Source organism: Geotrypetes seraphini, chromosome 1 (genome assembly GCF_902459505.1).
Source record: "Geotrypetes seraphini chromosome 1, aGeoSer1.1, whole genome shotgun sequence".
Classification (NCBI taxonomy): Eukaryota; Metazoa; Chordata; class Amphibia; order Gymnophiona; family Dermophiidae; genus Geotrypetes; species Geotrypetes seraphini.
The window spans coordinates 82,380,189-82,396,119 of NC_047084.1; the positions used below are offsets into that span (position 1 = coordinate 82,380,189).

The 15,931-nt window shown below is 39.2% G+C and overlaps 1 protein-coding gene across 1 annotated transcript in view; it reads right to left on the bottom strand.

Moving 5' to 3' along the window:
• Nucleotides 1–15,931, bottom strand: part of LOC117358345 — a 50,746-nt gene that overhangs the window by 4,019 nt on the left and 30,796 nt on the right. The window contains exons 5-8 of the mRNA XM_033940015.1: nucleotides 15,044–15,197; nucleotides 11,143–11,252; nucleotides 2,961–3,074; nucleotides 412–558 (exon numbers count right to left, since the gene is read on the bottom strand). Coding sequence (XP_033795906.1) covers nucleotides 412–558; nucleotides 2,961–3,074; nucleotides 11,143–11,252; nucleotides 15,044–15,197 — 525 coding nt within the window. The remainder of the gene's footprint in view (nucleotides 1–411; nucleotides 559–2,960; nucleotides 3,075–11,142; nucleotides 11,253–15,043; nucleotides 15,198–15,931) is intronic.

Below are 15,931 nucleotides of genomic sequence, written 5' to 3' on the forward strand. Positions count from 1 at the left end.
TAGTACCTATACCTATATGTAGTGCTATATAAGTGCCTATAATGCCTTAGGTAGCACCTAAGGCTATAGTGCAAGGGGGGGTGTACAAGTGGGTAGAACATAGGTGGGCCATATTTGTGTCTCCCAGTTACATGTGTAGATTACAGAATGTAATAAATTACGTGCATCACTTGGCACATCTAGGCATGCCAACTTACGCCTGCCATAAACATGGTTTAAGAGGGTACACCAATGCCAACTTAGGTTTATATTCCATAATTGAATCTTTGCACCAAGATGCTGTATTACACCTGGTGCTATGTATGCAGTATTGGGGAACCTAGACTGAGGTGTCAGTTTATAGAATTGTCCCATTAGCCTTTCTAGGCATATTGTATTTCCTTCCCTCGATCTCACATGATTTTGTCTTACCTGATCACCAGTGCTGAAGGCCAGAATCATAAACAAGTCTTCATCACATATGCTCTTAATATAATGCTGGGTTCCAATGGGGAAGAAGAAGACATCACCAACCCCAATATTAAAGTCAGTACTGGGTCCAGTACCAATGATTCCAATCTGGAGATAAGTTAATCAAATTGTTCAATTTTTCAAAGTACGGCACCTTTCCACCACTATCATGTAGATTTTTTTTTTAATAGTATATTAGCAGAACGCATTGTTATACAGAAAAAAACTTTTTTGACAAAATATAAAAACATGTTTGTGTTTGTACATTTTATTGTAATATGCTTTGATTTAAAGCGGACAAGACATTTTTAAAATAAAATAAATAAAAGACACACCTTTTTGTTCAGCCCTTTTACTAATTAGATTACATTCTTAGAAATCTAATGAAATCCTGAAGAAAAGGAAATTGATAACTTAGGGCCGGATTCTGTAACCGGCGCAAGGTGGCCACCGATCGCCTGTCAATCATTTCAGGGCACCCATTACAGAATCACGCCAAGATAGGTGGCTGAAATGTAGGCCTGGAAAACCCAGACCTACATTTCAGCTGCCTATCTTGGCCACTAGACTGCAGCAGCCGAGAGCGGCATGGGGATTCCCCCCTCCCCCATCAGCTGAACAGCAAGTTCTGGGTGCCGGTTAAAGAATCGCGGCTTTGGGGAATCTCTGATACTCAGCTGAAGGGAGAGGGGGGGGGGAATTTCCATGACATAGTTGGCTGCTGCGGACTAGGCAAAGATAGGCGGCTGAAATGTAGGTTTCCCAGCCCTACATTTCAGCCACCTATCTTGGCGTGATTCATGGCTGGGTAGCCACTTTAGATCACCTAATGCCACTTTGGGGGTTGCCCCACTTTAAATTCCACACTCAACCAAATATTGTTGAATGGACTAGTACTTTATCAATGGACATTCAGAATCCACCTTTTCATAGTAGAATTGGTGGAATTATGTGGTACTCTTCATCATTCCATTTTTGTATTAGAGTTATTAATCTTTTTTTTATAAAACTTTTTATTATAAATTAGAATAACTTATCTTTTTATCTTTTATCATCGGTTCCCCTTCCCGACGCGTTTCGCAATTCTTTTTCAAGGTCGGGGGAACAAAGGTTAAGAGTAAACTTTTTCCATTTCACTACTGCCGCTTGCTATCAAAACTTTGCTACTTTGGGGGTTGGCCATGCCTACTTTGGCCTTCTGCGGCCATAAGCGGCTTCCTAGCCGCGATTCCAGTAGCTATTTCAGCCACCTTTTATTTAGGTGTTGGTAGGCGCTTTAACCCTGCCTTTTCTGACCATTGGAAGGGCGCCTACCGACACCTAAATTTAGGCACTGGTTATAGAATTTCCCCCTTAAGAGTCCGTTTACTTGATTCTTGGGTGCATTTTATGTGTGTGTGTTTTGCATGTGATATTTGAATTTGTATGTTTTATTGTAATCCGCTTTGATTTAAAGGTGACAAGAAATTTTTAAAATAAATAATGTACGCATAGAAGAGCTTTGGGGGTCATACTCTATAGATGGCACCTTAAGTTAGGTGCCCTACCAGTACCTACCTTAATTGGCAAAGCCGTTAAAAAATGATTCAAAAATTGCATATAAAAATGTAGGCACCCACAAAAATGGCACCTTGATTGCGTCTACAGAGGTGCCTTAGAATACCAGAAATGACCTTAGGTGTTTCCATAGATGTGATTCACGTCAAACATAAATGCCAGAAATGTAGGCCTTCAAAACCCCGGCGTACATTTCTGGCACCTATGTTTGAGGTGGCTGCGATCTATACACAATACTGTTGCATGATTGACATGCGATCAGCAGCCTTTTTTAGGCGGTTGCCAATATCGGCGTCATTTGTAGAATCTGGCCCATTCTCCAGATGTTTTTTGGCCTGCCAGTTTTCTTCTTCTATTTTGGTTTTCCAACTCAATCAGAAACAATCTCTGTTGCACTAAGGGCCTCTTTTTTGAAGCTGTTTAGCACGAGCCACTGCGGCAACAGCCCCGAAGCCCATAGAGATTTAAAGGGCTTTGGGGTTGTTGCCGCACGGCTTTGTAACATAGGGGGGTATATTTGAAACTACCTGGATTTTATTTCCTCTATTTTTATAAACACCTAACAAAACTCTAGTTAGCACAATTATAGTAACCACAATTTCTAAACAGGAGTCTGTGGCTTCCTCTGAAACGCAGTAAATATGATTCCTGAATCTAGCCACTAGGTGTCGATAATATTCCTTGGAGGAACTTTACTTTCTCTAGGGCTCTGAATTTTGCTGAAGTAGCAAACTGAGCCCCAAATATCACTCATCATTGGACCTACTCTATACACTGTAATGTCCCTTGTTTGCTACTTTCTATCCTGCCCTCTGCTCTATCTTTGTGAGCATAAACCTAAGCCCTTCTCCACACTTCATGCATTGGATGAAGTGAACTCTTGTACTGAACAGTTCACGGTTGGTCAACAAAACAGAAAAAAAGAGAACTGAAAATTGCTTCTAACAGATTACCTTTGCACAGCCAGTAATGACATATCCCATTTCATGAGCGTTGAAGTGAAAATGAGGCTGGCGTAAGCCATTGGTATATATTCTGAGTGTGCCTAAGGTCAAAGTGTCTGCATGCTGGAAACATAAAGAAATGGTATTTATTTCTGTCACATAGAATATCTACAGTATCTAAGATATTTAGATGTCTTCAACTAAACCACTTGGGAATACTTATCAATCTGCTTTAGGGCACTAACCCACGTTAATGCCCTTTAACACACACTAAAAGGCAAATAATTAGGACAACATGTTTTACATAGTAATAAGATGCAAAACAGAATTGCATGTAAAGAAGTACATGCTGCCAAATATCTGCAGTTTCCTTATGATATCACTGGGGTAATACTAGTTAGAAACTAGAGGAAGTCAGAAAAATGCTAGAGTCCAAACAAGTCAAACTGACCTCACATTCAGATTAGTGACCAAACCTCAGGATTGTAACCACCACATTTAAAGTCACTCAGAGGTATGAAACTCTTCAAGGAGGGAGCCGCGCCCCCCTAGTGGTGAACCAGCGTTTACTTTCCAGTCATTGCAACTCTGTTGGTGCTGGTTACGCTCCAAGGTTGATTACAAAAAATAAATAAATAAATATCGTTACAGTCTTTCAAACACTCGTGTGGAGATTCTTTGTTTCTTTTTTATCTTTTCAAACGAACATCGCTCTGTGAATAAGTACAGTGTAGCTTGATAACTTAGCTTGTGACAGGTTTGGGGTCTCTACTTGGCCCTGTTTCGGTTTCTTCTTCAGGAGACCCTATCATAAGTATGCTGAAAATCCTTTTCAATGCTGGTAGAATATTTTAAGTTTGCGATGAAGCAACATCTAAAATACAAAGTGTATACAAACAGCCGGGTTTGAGAGGAGAGGTTTCACTATCCTCACTACGGCAAAATTTCTAAATAAGTTATAAGGCTAATACAGGAAGAGAGGCACAGCAAAATTACATACCGTCAAAAGAACGCTGCCGGTACTAGAAATTTCAACTGCCAGAGGAACCACAGCGACAGCTCTCCGGTTTAAATGTATACAGGGGGAGGAGTTTGCTACACGTCAGAATTATGGCTGACGTCATTCCTAGATGTGATTCAATGTTTATCTTCCAAAAGATATTGCTAGATAGGTCCATAAAAATAACTAATTACTGTTTTACTCCCAAAAATTGAGAGGTAAAACTACAGTTGTCACTGTGAAAGCAGCGAAGTATGAGTCGGGTTGATGTCACCAAGGAATCATATTCATAAAAAAGCGATCCATTCCATTTCGCTATTTAAGCCATGGGGCTGCAGCGTATTCAAAGTGAAAATCCACTTCTGTTCTTGTCTCCAAAGCACATGGGCCACATCTCCTCCTCTAGTTAAGTTAATAACATTAAGTACTGAAAATTTGAGATCTGTGATCGCATGCTGGTATAGCAACCAATGCTGGACGAGAGGGGCCTCTTTCACCTCAGAACGGATTCTACTAATGTGTTCTCCAATCCTGGTTTTAATACAGCGTGTGGTACAACCCACATACAGTAGATGGCACGGGCATTGAATCACGTACACCACTTGTCTAGACTCACAATCTGTGGCAGAAGTTTTAATTTTGCTTAGACAACTATTGTGCGTGGACATGTATTGTAAAGTGACACTATATTGGCACATTTTACAGTGTCCGCATGGAACATGTTGCCCTGCCATCCGTTCTGCTGGGTGTTTTACAAACTGGGACTGTACCAGCTGTTGTCTGAGATTACGTTTGGAGAACGTGAAGCCGGGTGTTTGTTGAAATGTCTTGTGATATTGCATAATTCCCCAATGCTTTTTGATGATCCTTTTAATATCAAATGCTCGAACTGAGTACGGGAGGACACATACTAGAGTGTCCTCCTCTTCTTTAGAAGTGGGATTCAACAATAGAGATCTATTGGCATACAGTCCTCTTTTATATGCTTTTTTGATTACTGATGTTGGATACCCCCTTTGTATAAATCGCATTTTCATGTCATTAGCCCTACAAACATACTCCTGAACTGTAGTACAAAGTCTTCTGAGTCGTAAAAACTGCCCCACAGGAATGTTGTTTCTTAAATGTTTAGGGTGAAAACTGCTGTATTCCAATAAGTTATTTATTGGCCTCTTTTCATTTATTCACGTCAGAGGACACAACGACCATTCCCACAGATTGGGACCATATTGAGTCTTTATTTAAACGGGTGGCTCATGCAGATTTACACGCAGCCACGCTTGCTGAATATTGCCGTTTGAAGAGGATCCCACGAGGATTGAGGATGAGAACAGCGCCCAGACTTTTCTTAGATAATCCAACTTTTTGGGACAAGTGGAATGCGGTGCTTAATAAATGTTCCCTAGATCTAATGCTATTAGTAATAGAAACAACAAAAACAGAATTGCAAACATATAATATTGAGTTAGATCAGGCTAAAGAGAGTTTAAAATCTTTAGACACTGTAGAGGATTATAACCAAAAATTAACAGAGCTCAATCTTAAAATTGCTGCATTTAGGGAAGATTTACGTAAGAACAAGATCAAAAAACTAAGACGAGATGAACTTGACTACACGAAAGGTTTTGTCTATCCATGGATGGACAAATCCAGTAGCAATAAAAACAAAAAACGTTCCACGTATACACACACATCCTCTGATTCCTCAGATGATGACAAAACATCCACTTCTGGCCCCAAACAAACTCAGTCGGTCCATTTTCAGGGGGGGCCATTACCAAATCCACGCAGACCAACCAGAACAAAATACAACAGGGCTCCACCTTAGTATCTAATGTATTTAATCTGTCTCATAGAATGCTAACCATGGTAGAATTATCTGTACTAAGCAAAGGATTGTCGTTTGTGCCAACTAATTCATATTACCCTTTTGACACTAGGGTATCCATGTTTAAGTTCATTAGGAAATGCAAGCTTAAACATTTTTTCCATCAGGATGAGTCACTTGAAACATTGTCATCTACTAGTGATAATGTGTTAAGGATCAAATCCACATGGTGCCCTCCAGGAACAGTGGATTCTCATATTCAAACTTTTGAGAATTTAGTATTAAAAGACATTAGTGATTTGGAACAAAATCCACTTAGAGTACGTCATAATCTAACTAAGTCTCAGCATTTTGCTTTGCAATCCCTTATGTCTGATCAGAGTATCGTTATCCGCCCCGCGGACAAAGGGGGAGGAATAGTACTTATGGATTCTGATCAATACGTAGCAGAAGCCTTACGTCAATATCACACCTAATCACCCTTCATATAAACAGACCATAAAAAGATTGTAATCTTGCCTACTCTAACTGTGTTCCATTTCCATTTGCTAATATCACACTGCTAGACACTGTTCAGTTTTCTATCCAACCCATAAGATCCCCAAGAAAAAAAAAAAAAAAATTGTATCCTCACTGGAAAATGTCCAGTAAAATCCTCTGTAATGTGATCATCTCTGGAAATGTCCAGTCAAATCTTTTGTAATCCGCCTTGAACTGCAAGGTATAGGCGGAATAGAAATCCGTAATGTAATGTAATGTAATGTAATGTAATTATCAGATCAAAATTATTATATTCCTCTACAAGAAGATCCTACCCCACACATACGGGATGCCATTTCTACACTTCTAGTATATGCTGTTGAAGCAGGGATTATTACAGATAAAGAATTTCAGTTTCTTTCATGTAAACACCCTAGGATCCCTGTGATTTATTTTGTCCCAAAAATTCACAAATCTCTCCACAATCCCCCAGGAAGACCCATTGTCTCTGGAATAGGTTCCATTTTAGAACCTCTATCTACCATTATTGATATGTATCTAAAAGATAGAGTTCCCTTGGCTCCTTCTTATGTTCGTGACTCAGCTAACATGATTAACATTTTAGAACAATATCATGATGTACCCGCACACGCTACACTTCTCACGTTAGACATATCAGCTTTGTATACCAACGTTCCACAGAATGCCGCAGTGGAAATTATTAAAGAAGAATTATTGGCATTGGATTTGTCTCAACATAGAATAGATTTGTTAATACAATTAGCACATATCGCACTAAGTATGAACTATTTCCAGTTCGATATGCAGTATTATAAACAAATCAAGGGTACTGCTATGGGGGCTAAGATGGCTCCGTCTGTGGCATGCTTGTATGTATCTAAATTTGAGAAAACCTTTTTATACACATCCATATATTGGAAAGATTTTTTATTCTGGAAACGGTACATCGACGATATCTTTGCGGTATGGATAGGAACACCTATAGATTTTCAAACTTTTCTGGAGTGGTTAAACTCCTGTGACAGCAATTTACAATTCACCATGAGCACTGACGTGAGACAGTTATCATTCCTAGACATACAGATTTGCTTACACCAAGGTAGTTTTTCTACCACTATCTTTCGCAAACCCACGGATAGAAATAACTTATTGGAATACAGCAGTTTTCACCCTAAACATTTAAGAAACAACATTCCTGTGGGGCAGTTTTTACGACTCAGAAGACTTTGTACTACAGTTCAGGAGTATGTTTGTAGGGCTAATGACATGAAAATGCGATTTATACAAAGGGGGTATCCAACATCAGTAATCAAAAAAGCATATAAAAGAGGACTGTGTGCCAATAGATCTCTATTGTTGAATCCCACTTCTAAAGAAGAGGAGGACACTCTAGTATGTGTCCTCCCGTACTCAGTTCGAGCATTTGATATTAAAAGGATCATCAAAAAGCATTGGGGAATTATGCAATATCACAAGACATTTCAACAAACATCCCGCTTCGCGTTCTCCAAACAACGTAATCTCAGACAACAGCTGGTACAGTCCCAGTTTGTAAAACACCCAGCAGAACGGATGGCAGGGCAACATGTTCCATGCGGACACTGTAAAATGTGCCAATATAGTGTCACTTTACAATACATGTCCACGCACAATAGTTGTCTAAGCAAAATTAAAACTTCTGCCACAGATTGTGAGTCTAGACAAGTGGTGTACGTGATTCAATGCCCGTGCCATCTACTGTATGTGGGTTGTACCACATGCTGTATTAAAACCAGGATTGGAGAACACATTAGTAGAATCCGTTCTGAGGTGAAAGAGGCTCCTCTCGTCCAGCATTGGTTGCTATACCAGCATGCGATCACAGATCTCAAATTTTCAGTACTTAATGTTATTAACTTAACTAGAGGAGGAGATGTGGCCCATGTGCTTTGGAGACAAGAACAGAAGTGGATTTTCACTTTGAATACGCTGCAGCCCCATGGCTTAAATAGCGAAATGGAATGGATCGCTTTTTTATGAATATGATTCCTTGGTGACATCAACCCGACTCATACTTCGCTGCTTTCACAGTGACAACTGTAGTTTTACCTCTCAATTTTTGGGAGTAAAACAGTAATTAGTTATTTTTATGGACCTATCTAGCAATATCTTTTGGAAGATAAACATTGAATCACATCTAGGAATGACGTCAGCCATAATTCTGACGTTTAGCAAACTCCTCCCCCTGTATACATTTAAACCGGAGAGCTGTCGCTGTGGTTCCTCTGGCAGTTGAAATTTCTAGTACCGGCAGCGTTCTTTTGACGGTATGTAATTTTGCTGTGTCTCTCTTCCTGTATTAGCCTTATAACTTATTTAGAAATTTTGCCGTAGTGAGGATAGTGAAACCTCTCCTCTCAAACCCGGCTGTTTGTATACACTTTGTATTTTAGATGTTGCTACATCGCAAACTTAAAATATTCTACCAGCATTGAAAAGGATTTTCAGCATACTTATGATAGGGTCTCCTGAAGAAGAAACCGAAACGGGGCCACGTAGAGACCCCGAACCTGTCACAAGCTAAGTTATCAAGCTACACTGTACTTATTCACAGAGCGATGTTCGTTTGAAAAGATAAAAAAGAAACAAAGAATCTCCACATGAGTGTTTGAAAGACTGTAACGATATCTATTTATTTATTTTTTGTAATCAACCTTGGAGCGTAACCAGCACCAACAGAGTTGCAATGACTGGAAAGTAAACTCTGGTTCACCACTAGGGGGGCGCGGCTCCCTCCTTGAAGAGTTTCATACCTCTGAGTGACTTTAAATGTGGTGGTTACAATCTTGAGGTTTGGTCACTAATCTGAATGTGAGGTCAGTTTGACTTGTTTGGAAATATCTGCAGTTAGCACCTAAGCTTAAACTGGCTAATTTATGGTCTGTCCTGAGGCAGAGTTGGCACCTTTAACGATTTTCTAAAATCGGAATAGGAAATAGCCTCTAACAGTGGCTCGGAAAACCAATGTTAGAGGCTACTTCCTATTCCGATTTTAGAAAATTGTCAAAGACACGTCTGTTTGACATGTTCATATCTTAGCTGTGTTATTGTTTAATTCATCCTTGTTTCTTAATTGATGTATTCCAATTTTAATTGACTGTTCATTATGTTATTTTAACTGCACTGACTGGATGTATTTTTTCTTCTGTTGACAGCCGCTTTGAACCTTTTCTGGTATAGCGGTATACAAAAAAAATTAATTATTATTAAATGCCGACATTCAACACTAAACCACATACAGGGTGGGGAATGAGGGCCACAGTCCAACCGTGTTTTCAGGATTTCCCCAGTGAGTATGCATGAAATCTATTTACATACAATAGAGCAGGGGTAGGGAACTCTGGTCCTTGAGAGCCGTATTCCAGTCGGGTTTTCAGGATTTCCCCAATGAATATGCATTGAAAGCAGTGCATGCAAATAGATCTCATGTATGTTCATTGGGGAAATCCTGAAAACCCGACTGGAATACGGCTCTCGAGGACCGGAGTTCCCTACCCCTGCAATAGAGGTTAAAAAAAAACCCACGTAGTATAACAATGGCAAACTGTAACCTGTTAACTGTATATTATGTATGTTAACCTGTAACCTATCCTGAGCTCTTTGAGGATGACGGGATAGAAAACAAATTAAATAAATAGATCTCATGCATATTTGTTGGGGAGATCCTGAAAGCCCAACTGGATTGCGCCCCTTGTCCCCTACCCCTGACATGAGATAATAGTATAAATTGGGCCACAATAAAGAGCTGTCCTATCATTATGCAGTTCAGCTTATGTAGTTACATAGTAGATGGTGCAATCATTGATCTTACCTATTCTGGATTACTGTAACATCATTTGTTTGGGATCTTCCCCCAAAATTTTAAGAAGACTGAGAATAATTCAGAATACCGCGGTTCGACTGATATTTGGTCTGAAGAAGAATGACCATATTAGTCCATAATATCGTTTATTGCACTGGTTGGCGTTGGAAGCAAGAGTTTTATTTAAATTTTCTTGCATTTGCTTTAAGTTGATATCAAGAAAGTCTCCAATTGACCTGTCTCCTCATTTTGAGTTATATAGACCATCAAGGAATACAAGAAGTTCTTACTTATTTGCCTATCCTAAGCCAAATGGTGTCAGATATAAGACCTTTCTTGATAGGATCTTAGCGTTTCAGGCAGGTAAATTACAATCCTGGCTTGGTGAATGTATTCATCAAGCCATATTTACTGTTTTTTTTGAAAATTAGTTGTCTTCTTTGTTTGACAAATTTATTACTTAGTTGGGTATTTTTAAGATTGCAATTACATTTTTAACTTTTTATAATGATTTTATTTTTATGGTATGAATGTATTTCGCTGATTGTTCAGTTTATTATGGTATAAACCGCCTAGAACTCTTGGTACTGGCGGTATAAAATAATAAATTTATTATTATTATTATTATAAAGACCCAAATGGTCCATCCAGTCTGCCCAACCTGATTCAATTTAAATTATTTCTTCTTAGCTATTTCTGGGCAAGAATCCAAAGCTCTATCCGGTTCAGTGCTTGGGTTCCAACCGCTGAAGTCTCCGTCAAAGCTCACTCCAGCCCATCTACACCCTCCCAGCCGCTGAAGTCCTCCCCAGGCCATACACAGACACACATCGTGCAAGTCTGCCCAGTACTGGCCCCAGGTCTTCAACATTCACCATTATTTTCTGAATGCACTTAACCGCACCTGCTATCTAGATATTGTTAAAATAGCTGATGGGATAAAATCAGTGCTTATAACGGGGCAACAATCATTGCTTTTGTCACATTTCATATTAAACAAAAGCGCCTCCCAAACACTCACTTCATTTATAGACTCGCTAAAAATGCTCTCATTCTTGTTTAATCCAATTCCACCTTTGCGATAGCGAGCCCATTGTATTATTCCTCCTGGGAACTTGAACTCTTTCGAACCTAAAACAACAGAAGTTATGGTATACAACATATAGTCATTCGAGTTTATGTCTTCTGTACTGAATAATTATTTTTAATTTATTTTTTTGTAACCAGAACAAATCCATTTCCATAGTTACATATTGGCATCATAACAACTCATATAATACCATTGCAAACCTTACAAACTTATGCCTTCATGATATGTGGATGCACTCTCCCCACTTCCCCTAATTTAGGGATAGGCAATTCCGAGAGCCAGAGCCAGGTCAGATTTTCAGGATATCCACAATAAATACGCATGAGATAGATTTGCATCTCAAGGAGGCAGTGCATGCAAATCCATCTCGTACATATTCATTGTGGATATCCTGAAAACCTGGCCTGGCTCCGGCTCTCGAGGACTGGAATTGCCTACCACTGCCCTAATTAACTTAAGCCCCTCCTCCTCCTCTATATAGGTACTCTTTGACACTCTGCTATTTAATATCATTTTTTTCCATTACATTATGACATCATGGTCACTTTGTCCATGAATATAAATGGTCTTCACAACAACCATTTATCGATTCCACTTACAGGCTACCTACTGCTCTAAGAATATGATGGAGATAGATTACTGTCAGTTAATACTAACCCCCTCTTATACAAAGGTGTGCTAAGCTTTTTAGTGCACGATAAACATGCGCTAAATGCTAACGCGTGTATGTTATCCTATGGACGCATTAGCGGTTAGCACACGTATTGATTTAGCATGCGCTAAAACGCTTAGCGCACCTTTGTAAAAGTGGGTCTAAGACACAAGGACATGATTCAATGCTAGGTATAATAATACCTCAAAGATGGGTACCTTTTGCTCACACTATAATCTTAAAAGTTATAGGAGCTACAGCAATATTACTATGTCATCTAGATTTTATATATCCCTCTTCTATACAATGATGTCACTGATGATATGGGTTTCTTATACAACTGTCTGCAGGCATTGCGGCCATCCTCAGCCAGTGGCATAGCGAGGGCGAGAGACACCTGAGGTGGTGGTGGCCCTCTCCCGCTAACTGACTTCACCACATTCTCTGGCAACAAATTCCAACTATCAGAAAAGACTGCAAGCCATCATTGATGCAAAAGAACGAAAGGTATGCAAACTTTGGAACAGGACCATTTTATTATCTCCTTTATTGCTACGGTTGTGTGCGCTTAAAGGTGTAATTTGATGCACATTAAAAATAAAAGAAATGTGTTTTGTCAGTTCACTTATATTTTCCAAAATGGTACACATCTTAGACTTATCCTGCCAGGGATTAGTAAACTTATGGAGCACAACTATAACACAAATTTATTCAAAATTGTGAAAACAGAAAAGAATGATGAGGATTTGCTATAAGATCTTAGGAGACTAGGAGACTGGGCATCGAAATAATAATAATAATAATAACAGCTTATATACCGCAATACCGTGAAGTTCTATGCGGTTTACAAAAGATTAAGCAAAGGTACAAATTGACTGACTTCAAGAGGGGAAGAAGAAAGAGAAGTAATTAGACAGGAAATTCATTGTTGAGGAGAAAAGTGATCAAAAGGACAGTAGGTCGCTATTGAGAGGAAAGAGATAAGTGGATCAGTTGTCAAGATGTTTTAGGAACAGGTGTGTTTTTAGACGTTTCCTAAATACCTCATAAGTAGAGGGCGAAAGTAATTGTTCTAGGTCTTTACCCCATGATGCTTCTTGGTGTGAGAGAAGGAATTCATGGTGTTTTTTCAGTTTGCAACCTCTCACTGGGGGGGAAACAAAGTTGGAATGTGAACTTCTCTTGTGTCTGTTGGTTGAGAAGGAGAAAAGGTCAGTAATGTATTTGGGGGCAAGTCCGTGTAATGCTTTAAAGCAGAAACAGGCAAATTTGAACTTTACGCGAAACTTTGTATGGACCACTGTAAAGTGATATACTGTATAGGTACATAATACAGGTTTCATGTTACGAGTTACCACCCAAGAAAAATATCTTGGGAGTCATTATGGATAAATATTGTTATTCCAATTAATATCCACTACTATAGAGGAGTGAAGTACAAGATAGGATATGTATTTCTAAATGGAGAAAAGACCTCAGTTTCTTCCAGTGAAAGAAAGCAATCACCTGGAGGATCTCTATGTCTGCCGTATACAACTTTAAGCAGCATAGGAAAAAACATCCCTGGTCAAAAACTCCATTGTAAAATAATATCTGAAAAACTGTTAGCATACAGTCCAGAACATCACAAATCACTTATCTTTTTGATTCACTGTCCTCCAGGTGGAAATAGAATCCAACCAGTTCAATCGGTTTCCCCACATTAACTTTCTTCTATACGTGGGAACAGATATTTTTGAGACTCCAGGTGATTGCTTTCTTTCACTGGAAGAAACTGAGGTCTTTTCTCCATTTAGAAATACATATCCTATCTTGTACTTCACTCCTCTATAGTAGTGGATATTAATTGGAATACTTTTTGTGGATTTTTTAGTATATTCCTCTTGCTATTTTTGGATTATTTAAATATTGTTATGCCATTGTAAAGGCCTATGGTGGGATAGCACTGAATATTGTATGTAGTTATGTTCACATCATATTAGAAAGATATTATGTATCTGGAAAAGGTCCAGAAAAGGGTAATAAGAATGATAAATGAGAGAGAAAACCTCCCTTAAGAAGAAAAGCTAAACAGGTTAGGGATCTTCAGCTTGGGGCTGTACATGTGATGCAGACTGGCCTCTATAAGACGGGATTCTTGGGTCAATGGACTTTGGTCTGACTCAGCATGGCTTACCTTGTGTTCTTAGCTTTCAACAAATTTTACTGTATTGTAACGGCATATCGGGTTATCAGATGTCCAAGAAAACCCGGCCATGTTCTCTTTTTAGAGCATTGTCTGGGTGCCCGGATGGACTTTCCAAAACACAGTAATTCATCCGGGTTTTGGAAAGGCCCGATCTCCAGGCCGTGTCTGGAAGGCCTCTGAGCATGTATGGATGATATCACATGCATCTGCGCATGCTCAAAGGCCCTCCAGATGGGACCCGGAGGTCGGAAAAGAAAAATGTGGCTTTGTGGGGGTGGAGCTGAAGATGGAATGGGGCAGGGCTGGAGGCAGATGGAGGGGGGGGGCTAGAGGCAGAACAAGGCGGGGCTGGGGTAGAACAGGGCAGGGCCATGTGTCCAGGTTTCTCCGTAGAAAAATCTGGTAACCCTAACTGCATAAAATGTTTTCCTTTAAATACTACAAGTGCATATTTTTTTTTTTTTTAGGAGTTTGCATGGGTACTGAATACTGGCACCTTTTCCATTGGTGGATAAAAATGTTCCCCTAGTATTAACAGAAGAGCTGTTAATACTCAGTGCTGCCTTTCATGGATTTTGTGGTTGGTTAAAGGGGGCCTGGATACTAGGGGTTGGGGCCCTCAGTGATCATCCCACTCCTGACGAATGGCCTGGTATTTGAACTTCGCCACCTTTTTTGCTAGAAAAAAAATGCGCTGAATACTACAAAGAATGATTTTGCTAAAAAATCAAACAAATTTGCCAAATTTGGCCAAAGCAAGAATTTTACTTTCCAAGCAGACTTAACAGACAGCTTACATGCTGGCTATATGGAAACAGCTTGAACGGGCAAAAATCAGTCTCACATTGGTAGAAACCAGATGCATTTGCCCTCTTCTGTATGCCATTAGCTTCATCTTAACACATGTAACTTGGGTCACATGACCTCAGCAGTCAGGCTAAGCTTTAAAAGAGGGGAATGTTGCTTAAAGAGGGCTCATTAGGTTCTAATACCTTTCAAATCATAAAAGTACTTCCAAACATGATCAGCTGGAGACTGAACATAGCTGGCGCTCTGAATGAGCTCCACCAGGTTTGATGGGAGATTTATGGCTTGATCTTCTTTAGGTCTCTTGAACGTTCGGATAAATTCAACTCCACCTTGAGGCTAAAAATGAGTCAACGTACTGTGTCAGTGAAACATGCTATGGGAGACAATACACAATTAAGGTGTTAGGCTGTCAGATTTGAGATATAAGATCAAAAGCGCTGCCAAGCTGGTACTAGATCAGTTTGGTAGTTTTCACACCTAGATAGATTTATTGACATCTAGTTGTAATGACAGAATCATCATTCATAGCATGTAAAAATTAAATACAATAGCATGCTAACTACTATATTTGGTTTGTACTGCTGAACCACACAAATGTGATCTAGAAATATCACACCGAAAAATGTCGGGAAAACCATCCTAGAGCTTGTTCTCTCTACTGATGAATATCAAGGAGCATAGCTAAGTTCCCTCTATTAATAAAAGCTTAAATGTAAATATTTTAAAAGGCATCAAGTTCAAGTTCAAGTTCAAGTTCAAGTTTACCTTTATTTGATGAATCGCTTATCACAGTACCTAAGCGATGTACAATTAAAAACCATCAGGGTGTGGTAATACATTTAGTTTCTAATAATCAATTAATAGACAGACATACATTTAGTTTATAAAAATCACTTAAAAAAAAAACGACAAAGATTGACGAACATGAAGGGGTGGGAAGAAAGGGAAGAAGTTACAATTTTGTTATTTATAAAGGTTTAAACATTCAAGGGTAGAGCACATTAGGTAGACATGGGTTAAGATGGAATAGAAGAGAATGGAAAACTTAAAAAGACTATGTTTTATAGATC